This window comes from Taudactylus pleione, unplaced genomic scaffold, assembly GCF_031769625.1.
Source record: "Taudactylus pleione unplaced genomic scaffold, aTauple2 ptg000755l, whole genome shotgun sequence".
NCBI classification, from domain to species: Eukaryota; Metazoa; Chordata; class Amphibia; order Anura; family Myobatrachidae; genus Taudactylus; species Taudactylus pleione.
The window spans coordinates 295,672-317,592 of NW_028285157.1; the positions used below are offsets into that span (position 1 = coordinate 295,672).

The 21,921-nt window shown below is 44.6% G+C and overlaps 1 protein-coding gene across 1 annotated transcript in view; it reads left to right on the forward strand.

Moving 5' to 3' along the window:
• SORT1 (sortilin 1) overlaps positions 1-21,921 on the forward strand; it is a 63,032-nt gene that overhangs the window by 29,055 nt on the left and 12,056 nt on the right. Inside the window, exons 3-11 of the mRNA XM_088457314.1 lie at positions 3,316-3,389; positions 3,566-3,668; positions 13,240-13,404; positions 13,942-14,015; positions 14,978-15,030; positions 15,124-15,260; positions 15,393-15,540; positions 15,718-15,873; positions 15,962-16,068. Coding sequence (XP_088313440.1) covers positions 3,316-3,389; positions 3,566-3,668; positions 13,240-13,404; positions 13,942-14,015; positions 14,978-15,030; positions 15,124-15,260; positions 15,393-15,540; positions 15,718-15,873; positions 15,962-16,068 — 1,017 coding nt within the window. The remainder of the gene's footprint in view (positions 1-3,315; positions 3,390-3,565; positions 3,669-13,239; positions 13,405-13,941; positions 14,016-14,977; positions 15,031-15,123; positions 15,261-15,392; positions 15,541-15,717; positions 15,874-15,961; positions 16,069-21,921) is intronic.

The window sequence follows — 21,921 nt, forward strand, 5'->3', positions numbered from 1 at the left end:
ATATATCAGCCTTATATAGCAATTGCCTTCACTGGGAGAGCCTCTTTATATAAAGGTATCAATCCACTCGTGCGGGTTTTAAATGGGATATAGAGACCCAGGTAGTGTCACTGCTGCCCTTACACCAGTCTTTGTGTTCAGGGATGTTTGGCAGCAAACTTATTATCGACCAACTGAAAATACTCACAACCAGTTATTAGTGTGATTTCTCACAACAGGCAATTCAATAGGGCATTTTCTTCTTGCACAGATGTGAAAACGCGTTACTGGCTCCCTTATTCTGTGGGCTGCCATAGAGCTTTTATTTCATGAGTAATATCCCAAACATAAACAAAGGGTGATTTGACGAGTAACTAGAAAATAAATTATATATATATATAATGTGTGTATAATATGTTTCTCAGTGAATTTCTATATGTCCTAAATTGCAGTGCAGGACAAGAAAGTAAGATAAGCATGCATATATTTATGATTTGCTGAAAGAATATGTACAGTATGTCCACATATTCCTGTTTTATTAGCGCTTCCTTATGAGGGTGCAGGCAGAAAAAATATGCACCCGTGGCACCATTGCCCATCGGCACAAACAATTGAATTGCTCACGATCACTTAGGGGGGTATTCAATTTGATGGCAAAATCCAAGGTCGGACTTTTCGCCATCATCGCTGATTTTTCTGGGATAAAGTATCGGGCGCGTGCCCGCTTTTATCCCAGTATTCAATTAGGAATCGGCGAAAACTGGACCCGGCGGAAAGGTAAGTATGGGAAAGTACAGGGAATTTTCGGGAAATCATCCTGGGACCCCCCTAAAGATGTCCAGTCATGGGGGAAGGGAGTCAGAGTTTTCAAATAGCCGCAGCAGGTGCATAAATGCGCCTGTGAAGAAGAGCATTATTCTTTTTTTAAATAACTATGGCCATCAAATTTGGGGTACATGAAAAGGGGTGTAAGCATATTTTTAAATCCCTAAAATGATTTTTTTAAGTTCTTCAAAAATGCACCTGCCGCTACTACCCGTATTCTATAAAACATCTGCCGCATACTTGGGAACCCCTTACGAATCAAAAATGTTCTCAAACTCTGTCCTCAGGACCCCAAACAGGTCTTGTTTTTCAGGTCTCCTCACAGAATCACAATTGAAATAATGAACTCCACCTGTGGATCTTTTAAAATGTGTCAGTGAGTAATGACTACACCTGTGCACCTGCTGGGTGATCTGGAAAATGTGACCTCTGTGGGGTCTTGAGGACAGAGTTTGAGAACCACTGCAATAAAACATAGATTTTTTTTTTTTAAATGTTTGCAATTTTACTTTGCTTTTTATTTATTTTCTCGTGACAGTTGTATTTTTCAGAAGTGTCAAATCTGTATAGGTTATAAAATTGGGTGTTGGACTTTCTTGATAATTTAAGCAGTCTTTAAAAACATCTTACACAATAGCACATAACTTATTGTTCCCTCTTGTACTTAGTTAACATGTATTCTACACATAACTTTTTTTGTTTCTGTGACTTTCAAATCTTATTCCATTTTTCTTAAATAATATGGTGAGGACAGGCCTGTCAATGACTCCATTGCTGGTATTGGTCGTAGGCAACATAAAGTACTTTATTTTTTTTCAGCAGGAAGTAAATACTAAGTGGGGGGAATCCAATTAGCCGCACTAAAGTAGCGCTGCTAATTGATGGCGGCGGGGCTATCCTATTATCCCTGAATTGCCACCTGACGCCGGCCCTTATCGTGGGTATTTTTCGGGACCTGATGTGTCCCGAAAAATAATCCAGGATAAGTGAAATTTTTTTCACCCCAGAAAAGGCGAAAACGCATAGGTCTGCCAGCTCATCGCGAACCCTATGTGTTTTCCTGAGATATATCCTATTATTTTGTTCGAAATAATAGGATAGGGTGAAAAAAAATAAGGGCGAAAAATGGGGATAATCGGCGATCGCAGGGATCCATTGTTCGGCAGCTAATTGGATACCGCTCTTAATGTAGCAATTTAATTGATACAGACTTCTTATAGGGTGTAAGTTCACACATTCCTAACAATAATTTGCTCATTGTACAATATATTTCTGTTGCGAGCCCCATACAAAAAGTAAAGGCTGTTATTTGGGATCTCTTTGCAAATGTAATGTGAATAGCAGATACTTCTGTTTGCTTAATTTATTATTGGGGCTCATTTGCCCAAACTAATCACTACCAGTGGGGCCCCAGGGAAATCCCAGGTAATTTTCTAACCATTAACACATTGCATGATTTTGATGCTTATGCTTCTGTTCTCACCAGAAGAGTGGTTGGATTTGTTCCCTGGGGCATGTATTGTTTTAAATAGGTAAACTGGCAACATTTTTATCCTCTGAGCATCAGGGCCGTAGCTAGGGGAGTGCGGCCGGTGCCATCGCACAGGGCAACACAGGTCAGGGGGCGCTGTTCGGACCTGTCAAATTTCTGTTTATTATCATTCTTGCTTGTAGTTTCCTCTTATTTCATCCCCAGCATCTCCTGGCCTCTCCTATCTCTTCCCTGGCCCTTCACCATGAAGCCATGGTTTTTTTTTGGGTGCATTATGTCCCTTTGAAAAATGAGGGGGGCGCCAATGCTCTTTCTGGCACAGGGCACCAAAAAGTCTAGTAACTGCTCTGATGAGCATCAGTAGCTTTCTGGAATTGGAAGCATATTCCATTGTACCAATGTGATGAAGTGCCATCGCCACCTTTTAATTATCTGGCACTGCTACCTGAAAATATTTGGAGTTCCAGAAAATGGAGGGTTAGAATTAATATTGCTTTAATTTGTCATCCAATTATTTTTAAAAAACAAAATACAAGATTCATGTTGGCATCTTTCCAATCACTGTTAAATATTGTTGGGCTTTGTGTGTGTGTGTGTGTGTGTGTGTGTGTGTGTGTGTGTGTGTTTTTAGTCAGCAATGTTGCAAAATGTAATGGTTACTGAGGGGCAAATCAGTTATGTGGTGTGCTGGTGGAACGGTATGGAAACACTTGTAATGGCGACACCTTTTGACTGCGACATAGCATATCTTGCCTTGCACCCCCATAGAAATGCACAGTAAAATGAGCAATGTTGCTACCCATAATTATCCATGATGTGTGCAGCCGCACCTCATTGATTGAATTGCACCCTTAACATGTTCTCTGTTTAAACCCTGAGAAATTAAAAAAATAAGGTACAATCAACTTGGCATTAAACTGCCACTGTCACTGTATTAGGCTAATTGATTATATTGTGGTTTAACTTTTAATTTCCAATGTTACCTGCACACTCTAACGTTTTAATTATTACCTTCTTAGGTTATCCTTGTGCTCACCACTTTTCAAATTCCACTGATTATGATGACATATGCACAATCCAATTTATACAGGAGGTGAGTCTCTACAAGGGTTTTTAGTTCACCCAATAGTACAGTATCCCCTTTCAGTGTTGCTTTTATTATATTAAAAGTTAGTATACACCTTGCCAGTTGTCTGAAGTCCATGTAAAGTTAAGATCATCATGAACCTCTTTGTAAAATTTGTCTTAACATTTTGTTTCTCCTTCCAGCAATGATTACGGAAAGACTTTCCAGGAAATAACATCTCTCATAAACAACACATACATACGCACAGAGTTTGGCATGGGTCTTGGGCCTGAGAATTCTGGAAGGGTGAGATTGTTGGTTAAAGGTCTAAAATGTGACTTTGTGTGAGCTGTTTACAATACTTACATTGCAAAGCTGGAAGGCAGACACTAGTTCATTTGTTTCACCTTTTGTAAATGCTATCTGTATTGAGTCAACGGAAGGCAAGCAGACTCCCAGTGAAGGAGCTGACAATTAGGGTGCCCCCCAACATTACAAAAGAGATTATCGGGTAAGGGAAGGGGATGTCCAAGTTTTCTACTGGGGTAGGGAGTCATGTTCTAAAATAGCCACCCTGTCTGTTTTTAAATTGTTGAATTTGCCAGCATCCACTTTTGTAAAGATGTAAAGAGTTCCACAGTCACCCTAATAAGTCATAGAAAATCTCAATAGTGACATTGAGCCTGCTACTGAGTTGCACACAACTCTGATGAAATATGAATGCCAGCTGTGAACAAACTTCTAATATGGCTATCCAGATGATCGGTGCTGAAACACTGGGTGCACGTTACAGTATAACCAACAGACGCTTAAATAAACTGTTGTTTATTACACTAAAACATTAAGATATGACTCTCGTAATAATCATAAGATTATGACCAATAAATTTAATCCTGACTGACCAGAAAGAATAGGACATGCATATATTCCAATAGTCACTTAAAATCCCACTTTTATAAATCCACAGTGCAATGGATTTGCTCACCTCCTTGGATTCAGTTAACAGGAGAAATTAGAGTTGTACAGCTTTCCAGAGTAATTGATCAGAAAACTGTTGTCAGGATCTGCGGTTAAGAAGATACACGTAACGATTTTTTGAACGATAGGTCGTTAACAACGCCGTTATCGATCAGTCGTTCAAAAAATCGTTCAAGCGCGCTTCCGTTTGTAGTTATCGTTCATCGTCCATTTCAGACTGTCCAACATGACTATTTTCAATAAGGGAAGGAACATTGGGCCTGATTCAGAGCCGTTCGCTATTTGCAGTCGTTCGTTCAAAAACAAGGGGTGGCTATTCAAATGATCCGTTCGCAAAAATTGCAGTCTGTTCACACCTCTAATTCTGAACGAGCGAGCAAAACATACGCTCGTTTATTTGATAAAAACGCCCCCTGGCCGCTCGCACCATACGTCATGTCCGCTATTTATTAGCTTAATCGAGTACATCGTACAGCGTATGAACTGCTCGCTATTCTTGTGGTTGGTTTTTTCAACCGCTATTTTGCGAGCAGTTCTGAGTTAAAAAAAAAACAAGTGACGTGGTCAATGACGCTGCTGTATTAATTATGCACTCCCTTAAAACGCCCGTTTTGACCTTTAAGCACGCCTGCGTTCGAATTCCACTCCCCCGTTTTCAAACACCTTCCCCTGTTACCACCCACATACGCCTCATTCTGTCACTCAAAATAGCAGGCACTCGCTATATAGCGTACAAACGATTTTCGGCCGCACTGACTGGTTCGCGCATGCGTACTAAAAACCATACGCATGCGCAGATGTGCGAACATCGCTCGGAACGAGCGTACGGCCACTAGCGAGCGGCTCTGAATGAGGGCCATTATTCGTTCATCGTTGTAAAAATTGTTCACTTTTTCAAGGGAAAATCTGAACGAAAATCGTTACATGTTTATGCACCATTAGTGTTTGCAGCTCCTGCCTGAGGCATTGCACTAATTACTGCCTGTCTGTGTGCAATGTCAGGTGCACACTAATTAATTCTCCTGTTCGTGCACAGCACAGCTGCATCGTTATGGGAGGCTTGCTCTGCTTGGGGCCTGTTCATGTTAAAACCCAGCTAGCCCTGTACTCCATGCTGGTGATAGAGTTCCTCGTGCTCCGGTTTCCAGTATCCTGCTTGTCAGTCGAGTTCCAGAGTCCAGTCTGTTGAGTGTCTCCCTGTCGTTTATTTCATCTAGGCAGCACGTTCCTATATCATCTCTCATGTGCTGCTTGTGTCATCAAAGCAGCACAAAGTGCTTCCCTGCCATTACCGTGTGTGTGTTATCTCGACGGTATGGAGTGCACTTCACCCAGGACGCAGGTCAGCGTCAGGTGGCTTGTGTCAACCAGGAGACACGGGCCGCGAACCTGCGTTCCTAGTGTGCAATCCAGCGCACCGTCGCCAGTGTCATCCCAGAGACACGGGAAGCATCCAGCGTCCTGAGTGCGCAATTCAGCGCACTGTCACCAGTGTCATCCTGGCGACACTGGTCACATCTGTGTGTCTGGAGTGCGCAATCCAGAGCACCGTCGCCAGTGTCATCCCCGTTGTACTGGACCTATCTTGGCGTCCTGAGTGCGCAATCCAGCTGCATCGTTAAGGGAGTCTTGCTCTACTTGGGGCCTGTTCATCTTGGAGACACTGGTCGCAACTCTGCCAAGCTACCACATATCAAAGACTTTCATCCCAAAGGCTGCACCTTATCCTCGGTCTCCAGGCCTCAACCATGCCAAGACCGACCAGCCCTCAAGGCAGCTTCAACAGCGCAAAGGCTGCACCTCATCCTCGGCCCTCAGGCCGCAACTTGCCAAGTCCGACCAGCCCTCAAGACTGCCTCTACAGCCTGCATCAACCCTCGGCCACAGGCCGTAACTTGCAAGGACTAATCAGCCCTCAAGGCTGCATCCTAAATCCCTGGTTACGACTAGTCTCTGCATTCCAGCCCTCAAGGCTGGCACCAGACTCCAACCTTCAACCATAAAACACTGCAGCAACGAAAGCCCACTCAAAGGGGTACCCCCACCAACTTCCAACTCAACCTCTGCTCTACTCAGTTCGTTGATTTCTCTCTAAAATCGCAACCTTATCACCGGCCAAAATAAATTAGAGCCACAGGATTGAAACAAGGGATCCCGGTCAAGATCCAACTCAAATTCTTGCTACCCAGATCCCGGTCTCATTACAAAAAGTTCAGGAGCTGTCTCTTCGGGTAGATGAGACACGAGCAGTCTCAGTTCAAGTCCCCTCTCCTGAGCCAAAACTTAATTTGCCGGATCGTTTTTCCGACAATCAGAAGGACTTCCTTAACTTCTGAGAGAGTTGTAGATTATACTTTAGGCTCCGGCCAGGGTTACCAGTATCAGAGACTCAACGAGTCGGTATTATCTCCCTGCTTCAGGGTGACCCTCAGAATTGGGCCTTTGGTCTATCTCCTGCGCACAGTGCTCTTCAGACTGTGGATGCTTTTTTCGCTGCCCTAGGCCTTCTCTATGGTGATCTGGCCAAGGCGGCATTATCAGAGTCCAAACTTCGGTCCCAGGGTCAAGAGATTGCAGAGGACTACTGCACTAAGTTTTGCAGGTCGGCAATAGACTCCTGATGGAATGACCCTGCGCTACACAGTCAGTTCTGCTTGGGGCTCTCGGACCAGATCAAAGGTGTTCTGGTCCGTGTATGCTGTTCCGGAGACATTGGATGATCTGATACCCCTTGCAATTTGCATTTACCGCCGCCTCCGAGAATGTAGACGGGAGAAGGGAGGTCCTTCTTCAGCTCCCAAGTCTTCCATTCGGGAAGATTCCTCGGATCTCGAGGTCCTGATACAGGCAGGGGTCTATCGGCTCTCCACGGAGGAGAAAAAGAGAAGGCGTTCCTTAGGTCTTTGCTTATACTGTGGAGGGAAAGGGCATTCAGCCTTGAATTGCCCTGTTAAGTCAGGAGAAGGTCCGGGTCCAGGTGTAACTGGGGAACTACATCAGTCTCTCCTGCAAACTCTGTCCTAATATCCACAGTAATTCAGGGAAAGAATAATCAAATTCTCATCCCAGCATTTTTAGACAGTGGTGCAGCAGGCAATGTTATGGACCTCCCCCCTTTTTTTTTTTTTCTTCTTCTTTTTCAACACCTTAGGACTGATGCCCAAGGCTCTCTTACAACCCCTCTCTGTGGATGGACTCAGTGGAGAGGATAAGTTTAGGATGGCTGTTGTTTCGCAAACACCTCCCATCCGACTATATGTTGGGGCGTTGCATTCTGAAGAGATCTCATTCCTATTGCTCCAGTGTCCACTGGCACCGTTGGTCCTTGGTCTTCCTTGGCTTAGAAGACACAATCCTGTCATTCACTGGCATACGTGGGAGATCCTTCAATGGAGCGACACCTGTTCCTCTACCTGTATCACGTGTCCTGTCTGCCTGGCATCTGCCGTCCAATCCAAATCTACTTTTCAGATTTTCTCCAAGAAAAGGGCAGATACTTTACAACCTCACCACTCCTATGACTGCTCCATAGATCATCTTCCTGTTGCAAGACTTCCCAAGAGCAGACTCTATGCTCTTTCCTTGTCTGAAAGTAAGGCCATGGATGAATATATCCAGGATGCCTTAGAAAAAGGCTTCATTCGGCTTTCCAAATCACCGGTCGGAGCTGGCTTCTTTTTTGTGCAGAAGAAGGATGTCTCTCTCCGACCGTGCATAGACTTTCGAGGGCTGAACAATATTACGGTGAAGAACTCTTATCCGCTGTCCTTGATTTCCATTTTGTTTGATCAGCTCCGAGGGGCCTCCATCTTCACCAAGATTGATCTCAGGGGGGCAGATAACCTGGTTCGCATCAGAGAAGATGATGAATGGAAGACAGCCTTTAACACCCATTCCGGCGACTATGAATATCTAGTGAGGCCAAATGGCCTATCTAATGCCCCGGCTGTCTTCCAGGATTTCATTAATGATGTCTTGAGGGAATATCTCGGGGTTCTTGCCGTGGTCTACCTCGATGATATTTTGATTTATTCCCATTCGTTGGAGGAACATCGTAAACTCGCGCAACAGGTGCTACTCCCTTTTCTGAAGAACAACTTATATGCAAAACCAGAGAAGTGTGAATTTGAGATCCAAGAGGTATCATTCCTGGGGTACATTATGTCCTCTCAAGGGTTTTCAATGGGCCAGAGTAAAGTTAAGGCCATTTTGGATTGGGTTCAGCCTACCAATCTGAAGGGTATACAACGCATCCTGGGCTTTGCCAATTATTATAGAAGATTTATCAAATCTTTCTCTTCCATTGTTGCGCCTATAGTGGAGCTTACCAGGAAGGGAGCTAATGTGGCAAACTGGTCCGCCAAAGCTCTCCAAGCTTTCAGTTCTTTAAAGGCTGCCTTTACCTCTGTTCCAGTCCTCAGACACCTGAATCCGGACCTCCCATTCATTGTCGAGGTTGATGCCTCAGAAATCTGTGTGGGAGCTGTTATTTCACAGAAGGATCTTTAAGATGACAAGCTACATCCTTGCGCATTTTTCTCTCGGAAATTTGCCTCGGCTGAGAGGAACTATGATGTAGGGAATTGGGAGCTGTTGGCCATCTAGTAGGCATTCGAAGATTGGAGACATTGGCTGGAAGGGACAAACCATGTCATCACGGTGCTCACAGATCATAAAAATCTCTCTTATATTGTGACCAAAAATATAAGGTGAGGTTGAATGCCAGACAAGCTCGGTAGGCATTATTTTTTACCCGCTTTACCGGGGACAGTGGCAGGTGGGGAGTTTGACTGGAGCGGTACACCTGTCAAACCATAACGCAGGTGTCCTAAGGCGAGCTCAGGGAGGACAGAAACTTCCCGTTCTCTGCAGGGTTCCAAGAATTTAAAGGCGGATGCACTGTCTCGCAGTTTTCAACCTGTTCAACCACCCACTACCTTGGAAGAGACCATTGTTCCCTTTTCTAATATCCATTTTGCTGTGACCAGGGACCTTGCAGATCTCCTCTGTACTTGCCAGTCAGAAGCTCCAGCAGGGATGCCATCAGGGGTCTTGTTTGTTCCGGAGATATTTCGGAAGGCAGTTCTGTTGGATGTTCATTCTTCTAAACCCTCTGGGCCTGCGGGCATTGCTAAAATCACCGAATTGCTGTCTTGCTGTGTCAAGTGGCAGTCTATGGTTAAATACATTCGAGAATTTGTGTCAGCATGTGATGTCTGTGCTCGTAATAAATCTCCTCGCACAGCTCCTTCTGGTCTCCTGCTTCCCCTTCCTACTCCGTCCAAGCCATGGACCCATATTGCCATGGACTTCATCGCGGATCTACCTTCTTCCTCCCATTCTGTTATCTGGACGATTGTGGACCGGTTTAGTAAGATGGTGCACTTTATTCCATTCCCCAAACTACCTTCTGCTAAAGAATTGTCGTCTTTGTTTATCCTTCATGGCTTGCCCATGGATATAGTCTCTGACCGGGGGATGCAGTTTGTGGCACGGTCCTGGAAGAATTTGGGTATCAACGTCAGTCTGTCTTCCGGGTATCACCCGCAGTCCAACGGGCAGATTGAACGAGTGAACCAGTTTCTGGAACAATATCTTTGACTCTTTGTCTCAAAGTGTCAGAACGACTGGGTATCCCTTCTTCCTATGGCGGAGTTCACCTTCAATAATTCTTGTCACTCCTTGTCAACAGCATCACCTTTCTTCTGCAACTCTGGGCTGCACCTTAGAGCAAATTCCTTTTTTGAGGTAATTTTGACTGTAAATCCATCCTCCACTTCTGTTACGGTTGGTTTGGAGAAAAGTCCACCAATGCCCGATTAAGACATCCTGTCCTGCCAAAGCCTGGGTGGACAAACATCGACAACCTTGTACCTTTTTAAGGTGGGAGATTTGCTATGGCTGTCTTCCCAAGAATATCAATATCCGCTAGCGGTCGCAGAAGTTGGGGATTATCTCCAAAATCAATCCTGTGGCCTTTCGTCTGAACCTGCCGGCCGTCTCGGGATCAACAGCACGTTTTACTATTCCTTACTCAAGCCGGTGTCCTCTTCCCTCTACAGCTCTAGATGGCCAGCAAGACCTCCACCCGTCCTTGTCCAAAGACATCGAGAGTTTGTGGTGGAGAAAATTCTGGACTCCAGCTTCTCACGAGGAGTCCTTCAGTTCCTGGTCCAATGGAAGGGATATGGGCCAGAAGAACGTTCCTGGGTGCCTATAAGATCTTTGAATGCTGCAACCTTTAGTAAGGACATTTTTTTTTTTCAAGATTTTCCGGAAAAACCTGGAGCTAGGGGTTCCTTAACCCCTCGTCAAGGGAGGGAGGGGGGGGGTACTGTCAGGATTTGTGGTTTATAAGATCTTTAGTGTTTGCAGCCCCTGCCTGAGGCATTGCACTATTTACTGCCTGTGTGTGTGCAATGTCAGGTGCACGCTAATTAATTCTCCTGTTTGTGCACAGCACAGCTGTATCGTTAAGGGAGGCTTGCCCTGCTTGGGGCCTGTTCATGTTAAAACCCAGCCAGCCCTGCACTCCATGCCCGGTGATAGAGTTCCTCGTGTTTCCGGTTTCCAGTATCCTGCTTGTCAGTTGAGTTCCAGAGTCCAGTCTGTTGAGTGTCTCCCTGTCGTTTGTTCCATCTAGGCGGCACGGTCCACATATCATCTGTCGTGTGCTGCTTGTGTCATCAAAGCAGCACAGAATGCTTCCCTGCCATTACCTTGTGTTATCTCGGCGGTACGGAGTGCACTTCACTCAGGACGCAGTTCAGCGTCAGGCGGTTTGTATCAACCAGGCAACACAGGCTGTGAACCTGTGTTCCAAGTGCGCAATCCAGCACACCGTCGCCAGTGTCATCCTGGCGACACTGGTTGCAACTCTGGTTGCCAAAGCTACCACATATCAAAGACTTTCAGCCCAAAGGCTGCACCTTATCCTCGGCCTCCAGGCCACAACCGGCTAAGACCGACCAGCCCTCAAGGCTGCTTCAACAGCGCAAAGGCTGCACCTCATCCTCGGCCCTCAGGTCACAAATTGCCAAGTCCGACCAGTCCTCAAGGCTACCTCCACAGCCCAAAGGCTGCATCAACCCTCAGCCACAGGCCGTAACTTGCAAGGACTAATCAGCCCTCAAGGCTGCATCACATCCTAAATCCCTGGTCACGACTAGTCTCTGCATTCCAGCCCTCAAGGCTGGCACCAGACTCCAACCTTAACCATAAAACACTGCTATAATGACAGCCCATTCAAAGGGGTACCCCCACCAACTTCCAACTCAACCTCTGCTCTACTCAGTTCCAGTTGATTACTCTCTGGAATCGCAACACCTGTAGCAATCTATGTTTCTGAAAGAGAACATTATTAATTGGAGCCGGAAGAATTCCCAGAGACCTTCTTAAATAAAAGGCCACCAGTCCGGTTCCTGAATCCACAAGTCCCTATAGTGATGATTAATGTTATATCACAGAGTGTCTCTTCTATCTGATTGCTCTCAGTATTGCTGTTGTGTGCGCTGCCTTGTAACAAAGATCAGCTGGCGGTTCAAGCATGTGTATAGCCAGAGAGAGAGCCTTTTTTTTTTTTTTCTCTGCTACAATGTAGTTAGCAGGTGGCAGCTCCATGTACACTACTGTAAGTTTTAGAATATCACAGACAGCCCGATTCTTACCCGATGCAGTGGGGTTCTGTGTTCTGCCATCATGTGACTCGGGATGTAAAACAATCGTTGTGTAAGTTCAAAGACATAGGTGTCCCTTAGGAAGAAAATCCTGACGCGTTTCTCTGTCTAAATGAAATGGCGGTCATATTCTGAGTCGCGTAGATCTCTGCGACTGCTGCCCCCTGGCCTCCATCTGCTAGAGCAGTCATCATTCTAGGTGTAAAGCTGGATGCACATTAGCCGATATGTAGGACTATATGTCATCCGATCCTCCGGATCGGGCCGACACATCGGCCAGTGTGTATGCACTACTAACGACCGAGAGCTCTCCCCTTTTGGTCATCAGTCGCAACATCAGATCGGCCCTAAATATAGCTCTGACAATCTGGCTGACGACCCCTTGCTGCGGGATGCAGCTGGTGACGAAATATCAGGCACCAATTCATGTAATGTGCAGCGGCTGCCCGATATTTGGGCCCATCGGTGGTGCGGAATGTCCGTCGCTGGGTACACGCATCATTAAGTGTGTACCCAGCTTAAGACACATGAATGAAATGGACATCCCCTTGGCATACGCATGACTCAATATAACTCTCACTACAGGCAAGTCCAAGAGATGTTTCTCACACTCAACTGGTTATGCCCATTTCAAGGATGGCAAGAAATGACTGACTCAGAACGGCTTCAACAGACCTAAAGATGTGTATGTTTGCTGCGGCACGTGCCTGCAAACCGTCAGTAGATGCGGCCGTATTCGTCTTGCCTTTGTGACTTGGAATCATGCTCATTGTCTTTTCTACATTTGCAGTAAACTGCTACTGTACTGTAGCTGCAAGTCATAAAATTACCAATCCAGCTAACATCTGCTTATGTTCTTTCAGATGTCCCTGGCCCTAGTGGCTGGATCTTTGTAAATGCTCAAAGATGTGGACACTCAGCATTTCGGTCTTGTAGTTAACTCCTACCCTTGCATGGGTAAATTTTAATATACATTAATTTCCTCAACAAAATAATATAATTTTTCTAGCGTTTTGTGTTATAATATGACCTCTTTTATTTTTGTTTCTTTTTAAGGGTTTCTCTGAAACCAACCAGTACTCTTTTATGTCTTTCATATAGCCCATTCGCCATATTCAAAATGCATTCTAACCAACTATTCATAAACTAGTAACACTGTTTTAGCTTCACAGCTATCCACCATTCCACGTGTTTCATTTTGATCTTTTTTTTTTTCTTTCTAGGTTGTCTTAGTTAGTGAAGTGTCTGGAGGGAGCAGTGGTGGTCGGATCTTCAGGTCGTTAGACTTTGCAAAGACCTTTGTTAGAACTGATTTGCCTTTTCACCCACTGAAGCCTGTTTCATACAACCCTGAAGATCCCGAATGCCTGATACTTATTAGTGTACATGTGAGTGGGAATATATATCTAATTTACATGCCAACTGTGTGAACATTAAAAAGAATATGTGCAAACTGTAATCTAAAGCATATTGTTTCTAAATGGGAATCTACAGATCTACTATGCCATATGTGAAAATCTGTTAACTTTTTGGGGTTATACAAAAAAAAAAGTAGAATTTATTTGTTAATTCCACAATTTTTATGGGGGTGGTCCTAAACTGATAGTATGCTGGATGACATTCATTTACCCTTTCGACTATGTGCAGTTCCTTCTGTCCCCACAATCCTACAAAAGGTTCACACAGGCAGTGATGATTGAAGAATGGTATGGCCTCAGATTGGGAGTGTGTGTGTGTGTGATGGGAATATACACGTTTAAACATGTCTGGCTATTGGGCTAACGTACTGATTGTGTGTGTGTGTGTGTGTACCACTTATCTGTTTTTATATGGTCCAGACGGGGGTCTGCTGCATCTATATAGTTTTAAAGGTGTTTTTTTTTTTTTTTTTTCTCTCCATCATGCACTAATTTCTTTACTTGCAGTTTGATTTGTGGCTATCCAAAGACTTCGGAAAATCTTGGAACTTAATTCATAAGTCTGTTTGCTCTGCTAAATGGTGAGGAATTCCAGATGTAGCAAGCTAGTAATCAGCAATCTTAGGGGTCAATTCAGTTAGGTGCGAATTGCGAGTAGCGAGTTTATCTTATGAAACTTGCAGACTTCATACGAATGCGGCACCCGAGAATTCTCCAATCCAATTAAAAATGCCTATTTTCGGTACTCGCAGCAAAGGTTTGCGAATTGACTGCCAAATGTGATGTGAGAGAAGTGCATGAAAAAGTGGGGAGACCATCCTGGACCACCCAAAATTGATAATTTCATTAGCAGGACCATATAGAATGCTGTTTGTGGGCATAAGGAAAGTACTGTAGGTTTTTAAATGGTGGCAAATAACTGATTTATGCTTTTTTTTTTTTTTTTTTTTTAAATGCCAAAAAATGATATAGCAAACTTTCTTTGTTTAATATCAAACAAAAATGCAAAAAAAAGTAGGAAAATGGGTAATTTTGGGATACTCTGGTGGCACTTTGAAAAACTGTAAAAATATGATACAGTATATTTAAATTAATACATTTGGAATGCATAAACTAACGAAAATGTAGATTTTGGGGTAATTTGAGGACATTTTGTTTTTTTAACCCCAAAAAATGACACGCAATTATTGGACCAAGTAGGCAAATTGGAATCTTCCAACTGCCTAATTAGCCATTGAGGGGTTTGGGGTGTCCAAGGGGTTCAGCAAGGTATCCTGATATTTTAATCTTAAAATAAAAACTTTCCCTTCCATCTCTCAGAGAGGTGCGAATGGAAAAATGTGAATTCAGTCTGACTGGTTCAGTGTGAGTTGCTAATTGGATGCAAAACAAATTCGCTATGCAAATTTGCAGAGAAAACAGCCTCTCGCAATTCGCACCTAATTTGGATTTACCCATTTTTATTTTTTTGTAATATTGTATACTTTTTGACTTTCTGTTATTATAGTAACTTCTGTTTTTTTCCTTCTACCTTCACTTTAAGGGGACCTGGAAACATGATTTTAGTCACCACAACTGCTGGGAATGAGTCTTGTTGTAAGTATGAAGAAAGAAGTATGCGAGTTTGGCTGTAGAGGCATATGGATATGGGCATTAATTTTGTGCTTCGTTTTGTTTGTTTTTATAAAGCTGGCTTGTCTGAAGTGGTGTGGGCACTAACTATGAAAAGGACATCAGATTTTGGCCAAACCTTCAAGATTCTGAAGGAATATGTCCACTCCTTTGGACTATGGGGTCGTTTTTTACTTGCCTCTGTGATGGAAGATGTGAGGCTCTTTTTATTTGTTTTATTTTGGCACTGCATATTTGGTCTTACAAATGAGCAATAGGCAGCTGTTATGTTGGAAATTCTAGTGGGACTATACATTTACCCCATATTCTGTGTGTGACTATTGCAGGATAGAGTGAAGAGAAGAATCCACGTATCTCAAGACTATGGGGATACATGGAATATTGCTCAGCTCCCGTCAGTCACGCATGAGCAGTTTTACTCTGTGTTGGCAGCCAGTGATGACCTGGTGTTCATCCATGTAGATGATGAAGGAGGTGTGTACACAGGACTCTTGAATTAAATTTCAAAGTATATCCCGGGGAGAAAAATATATATATTTTTTGTTTACTATTGACTATGTGAAACCTATTTCTATTTACAGATTATAATATGAGAGTCACAGGTTGATAACATGCACATGTTTAATTATTGGAGATATTCATTTTCCACAGACACAGGATGTGGAACTGTATACACATCTGATAATCGAGGCATTGTGTATTCCAAATCTCTGGAGAGACATCTTTACACCCAGACAGGAGGAGAGACTGATTTCACCAACGTAACATCCTTACGTGGTGTATTTATTACCAGTGTGCTCGCAGAAGGTTAGCAGAAAGAGATTATGGTAGTGGTTGTCTTAACTTTGGTATGGCAAAGTGGTAAATTTTGATCTTCGCTTTCCTTTACTTACAGATAACTCTGTCCATTCTGTAATCAGCTTTGATCAAGGCGGTGAATGGAGCAGGATTAGGAAACCAGACAATGCTGATTGTGACTCAACAGCCAAAGACAAGGAGAAGGTGGGATGCTAGATCTATAATTTAGGGTAACACATCCCCAATGTTCAAGCATTGATTAAACATATAATTGCATTACTTTGTCTAATTCTCTGTTTTAAAATACATTGTTCTTTAATGGGTATTTTTTTTTTTTTTGGGAAAGTCAGTTTACTACCTAAGTTTCAGCATTTGTGCACACACTGGTAGTAATTAGCAGTTTTTAGTTCTATAGCTTCCTCTCCTCATTTTTATTTTATTTTTTGCAGAATTTTAGTCACCGGTCTTGGTCCCTTCTAGTCTCTTAATCATTTTGCCTGGAGCATAGTACTCTGTACACCCCATATGGCAGTGGACAGAGTTACAGAACCTGGCCCATTCCACTCTGGGATCTGACAACACTGCAGAAATGCTGTAGATTTAGAAACTGATGCAGTGCCATGCTATAGCATAATGTATGACCCCACATTTGTGCTGATACCAGAGAAGTGGGAATTGATTCACTTTTCTGCTATTTGCTGACCATTCACTATTATGGTAAAAAAAAAAAAACTCTTGTGGAGCTCAGTGGTGTGTTCACAACATTTACACACTCCTGCATGTTTGCTGTAACCAATTTTAGCTTTATGGGCTGTATTTATAAAGCGGTGGCTTTTGTATTTTGTAATCAGCAACTTCTCGGGGATTTGGAACTAAAAATTTAAGACGACACACATATTCAGTGTAAAGCACACCAGGCGTTATAGTGAATGTGAGTGCCATTTTATACTTCTAGCTCCATCCTGCTGCAAAGCTGTTGCTTACTTCACAAATATAGCCCTATTTTTCACTGGTGGTTTTGTTATATATTCTATTTTCCCTGATTTCCAGGGCTGGATTAAGGATTGTGGGGGCTCCAGGGATACTCATTTGTGGAGGGGCCCTACCAATAAAATTACATGATGCCAAATAGCGCCATCAATATGCCACACAGTGCCACACATATGCTACACAGTGTCCCCTTATGTTGCAGTGTCCTCTATTATGGCTCAGTGTCCTCCATATGCTACATAGCCTTCCCTATTATGCCACACTGTACCCTCTATTAGTTTTCCTGCTAGGCAGAACTGGCAGGACGACGCGCCCTGCCTATTTTGGGATTATAATAATGCTCCCTGCCCTTCTAGATGGCACCATGCAGCAATTACACTCCTCCTTCAGGTAGGCCCACTGCAGCAAACACACTAGTAACCAGACATGGCTAGTAAAAGCATTGCCCTTTAAAATACATATGTGTCCACATACATCTATCCTCCATGCCCTACAAGTTGCGCCACACACAACACGGGAGCTCCCTGTGCCTCGGTAGCGCAAAGCGTCTTTTGTGGGACTGTTTACCTTCAAATGTGTATTATTCACACAGAGATGTGAATAGATAGCACAAGCAGATTCTGCTGATTAAAATGATATGCAGCATGCCTATGTTCTGTGTGCGTCTGCTGATGTATCTGCATGCGAAATGCTACGTTACAGTGTCAGTGGCTGTAACATGCACAGAGAACATAGGCACGCTGCGTATCATTTTAATCAGCAGAAGCTGCTTGTGCTACCTATTCCCATCACTGTGTGAAAATAAGACTCATTTGAAGGTAAACAGTCGCACGAAAGACGCATGGCGCTACTGAGTCACACCACGCGGGTTTTACAACCCAATGCTTCAGAACTTCCCTAACTGTTTGGAGTTTGTATATTCTCCCTGTGCCTGCGTGGGTCTCCTCCGGGTACTCCGGTTTCCTCCCACACTCCAAAAACATACAGGTAGGTTAATTGGCTCCCAACAAAATTAACCTGTGTGTGTGTGTGTGTGTGTGTGTGTGTGCGTGCATGTGGTAGGGAATATAGGCCCTCATTCAGAGCAGTTCGCTATTTGCGGTCGTTCGTTCAAAAACAAGGGGTGGCTATTCAAATGATCCGTTCGCAAATTGCAGTCTGTTCACACCTCTAAGTCTGAACGAGCGAGCAAAACATACGCTCGTTTATTTGTTAAAAACGCCCCCTGGCCGCTCGCACCATACGTCATGTCCGCTATTTATTAGATTAATCGAGTACATCGACCAGCGTATGAACTGCTCGCTATTCTTGTGGTTGGTGTTTGCTACCACAAATTTGCGAGCAGTTCTGGCTATAAAATAACCCAGTGACGTGGTCAATGACGCTGCTGTATTAATTATGCACACCCATAATACGCCCGTTTTGACCTTTAAGCACGCCTGCGTTCGGATCTCCACTCCCCATTTTCAAGCACCTTCCCCTGTTACCACCCACATACGCCTCATTCTGTCACTCAAAATAGCAGGCACTCGCTATATAGCGTACAAACGATTTTTGGCCGCACTGACTGGTTCGCGCATGCGTACTAAAAACCGTACGCATGCGCAGATGTGCAAACATCGCTCGGAACGAGCGTACTGCCGCTAACGAGCGGCTCTGAATGAGGGCCATAGACTGTAAGCTCCACTGGGGCAGGGACTGATGTGAATGGCCAAATATTCTCTCTGTAAAGCGCTTCAGAAAATGTGTGCGCTATGTAACTAACTGGTAATAATAATAACTAAACCCCGAAGTCCTTACAGTACAAGAGACTTTGCAGAGAGAGCCCTGAGGTCTGTTGTGAGCAGGTGTGCCACTCTGGACACATCTCTGACAGCATCTGAGACACCGCTAACAACACTCCCCTGTGCTTGCAGCCTGCTCTCCTCTCTGATGGCCAGCATTTTCTCTAACTCACTGCTGGGCGGGGGTGCACACAGGTCTGTCCAGTTCATTTGTGAAGCTTTGAACTTCAGTGAAGGGGCATGTGTTGTGGCATGTGGGGAGGACTGAGGAACACTGAACGGGCATGTGGTGTGGTTGATGGGCATCAAAGTGGCATGTGAGGTGGTCTAAGGGGCATGTGAGGTGTTGAATGGGAAAAATGTAATATTACATATAATACTATTCCACACATTAGTGGCTACAATTCAGTTGTAGTAACGCATCATGTCCAATATTTTGCCCTTCAAAATTTAAATGTGCCCTGCTTCGTGTACAGCACCCTACTTAAATAAATAAAAATGCCTATAGTGAACACTACCTATTATGCCACACAGTGCCCCCTATTATGCTACAGTGTTTCCCCATTATGCCACACAGAGGCCCTGATTCAGAGCCGGACGCTCTGACAGAGCTATCTCTCTGAATCAGGGCCGTCCTTCTTAATTTTAGAGCGGCCTCCTGGCCCCTCGTATAGCTGTGGGTGACCACCCACAGCTATAGCGAGCGGCCAGGAAGATGGTCGCGATAGTCAAGACCATCGGACTTGCGACGAGACCCTTGTGGTCACTGTTGCCAACTCTGAAATGAGAAACAAGCAACTCTTGAGTGAAAAACAAGCCCAACCCAATCCGATAAAGCCCAAAACATAAGCCCAATGTAATATGGTGGTACTGGTGTGGGGGTAATTTAATGAAAACCACAAACGTTATTGTTCATTTTATTAAAATACATATAAATATTTGCAAAGCACGGCTTTTCCCTGCTCTACGAATAAACTCCACTGTGCGAAGTAAAGCGCAGGGCACTCGGGGCCTGATTCGGCATAGGACGGAATTGCAAAGCCGCAAACAAGCAGCTTTGTAATTCCGTCCTTGCTAAAATGCAAATGCAGCAGAAGGTGCCTGAAATCTCCTTGCTGCATCTGCGATCCCAGGCTGCGACCGAGGTTGCAGTCTGGGATCACCTTTGCAACCATCGATTGCGATGGTTGCACCTTTGGCCAGGCTGCGGTAGCTGAAGCTGGACGTGTTCTGTCATCCTGCAAGGCCAGGAAGTCTGCGTCCATGGATGCAGATCCTAACCTTGCCACTCCCGGAAAACGGGGGCTACATGCCCCTGTTTCCGAGAATGCAGACACTCTCCACCCCGCAAACTCCTCTGCCTGTCTATCAGGCAAATGCATACAGGTGCTTGTGCGATATAGCAGGACCCATTCTGCACATGCGCAGAATGGGTCCTGCGCAGATTCCCAAGCAGCTAGTGTTCACTGTTGAATCAGGCCCTCTGTTTAAATTACTCTTTTGTCCTGTACTTTACCGTGCACAAACACGTCAAAACAAAATAACTGACATATGGGAAAATTTTACTTCTATTGATCGTTTAAACGAGTCATTCTAGTTAACCAAATCTATATAACTACATATACAGAGAGATATACATACATACAGACAGCTAAACATAAATGGATTGGTGAAAGAGCTATATAACTTTTGCTCACCTTAGCAGTGGGACCTGGCTATCAAGCCCAAAAACAAGCTACCTAAAAAAAAAAAAAAGTCCAAAAACAAGCAACCATCCAAAAAAACAAGCAACTGGGAAAAAAGCTTGTGGTAGGGTCTCGTTGGCGCAAGTCCCAGTAGACTTCTTGCTCTTACAGAGCAAGAAGTCCACCCAGTGACATAACTTGTGATATCAATGGGGCCGGCCCCAGACGGTAGGCGTTCCCATGGGAACGCCTCCGTCTGGGCAGCCACGCCCCCGGCCCGCCCACTAAAGGGGGCCTGCTGTCACTCAACATCGACAGCACGCCCCCTTTGTAGCGAGACCCGGTGCGACGGCTTGCCCGTCGCTATCCGGGTCTCGCGCATGCGCACGACGGAGCCGCCTCCTTCGTGTGCAAGCGCACTTGGCCAACATCGACCCGCTTGCGAGCGCTCAGCGCTCACAAGCGGTTCTGAATCAGGCCCAGTGTCCCCTCTGTGCTGCAATTTCCCCTGTTTTGCCCACTACCGCTGCTCACCTATTAGTCCTGGCTGGCTGCTGATGACACTGCGGTGGCGGCCGCCTCATGCTCCTGAGGTCTGGATGGGGCTGCTGCTGCAATATGCACAGTGCAGACAGAGCAGCTGTCTGCTCCCTTAAGCATAGCGGAAGTGAAGTAACTCTTAACTGACACGGGAGCCGCTCGAGCCAGCACTCTCCATGCCGCCGCGTACGGGATCATTTGCCGCTGGACATCTGTTCTTGTGTTCAACCTGGTGTGGGGGCCCCAGGGCAACCTCCCCAGCCGCCTTCCCATTAATCCGGCTCTACTGATGACCCTGGTCTTAGTATCCCCAAAACTGCTTGGCTTTTAACTCAAAGCTTTGACTGTTCCGCAAATGATTGTTAATTTTTCTTGCAACGCAGTTTTCTCATGTGCCCTGTTTTTATTTTCCCCTGGATGATACATTTGGCCACTCTTTCTCCCACTAGATGTCTTCTTTTGTATCTTCCTCAAGAGTCCGATACAAATGGCAGCAGATTTTTGTATTTGTCTAAAGGTGCTCACCAGTGGATATAGAATTTTCTTGCTAAGAGGAGGTGAACACTTTTTTTTTTCCTGGCTTATTTGGGAAGACTCATATTCTGCCATGGATACAAGGATACTATGGCCTATGTTATAAAATGGAAGTATGGTAAAATCCACATGGTGCATGCACGATGATGGTGGTATGCCACAATGCATACTAAGATATATTAAGCTCAGGGTTATTGTTAGTATCTTCCTATAGAAAGGTTTTGAGTCTGGTCCTTTCATCTGGCAGACTTGGTAGAAGGATTCTGGCTGCCAGTTTAGGGTTGCCTCAGGCAATGTTGAGGTGCGGACTTTAATGGACCCGTAGTTTTGTACAGGAACTGCTTTAAGGTGAGACCTGCAAATTGTGGCCTCTAACTGTCCCCTGAATGTCACTGTCTGGGAGGGTAGGTGGTACTGTGGCATGGGTATAGAATTGGATTGCAAGAGAATGGGCAGGGTAGCAAAAGTCGGTGTAACAGGCAAAGATTTGGAAACTGAAGTACAGGCAGTGACTAGTCACAAAC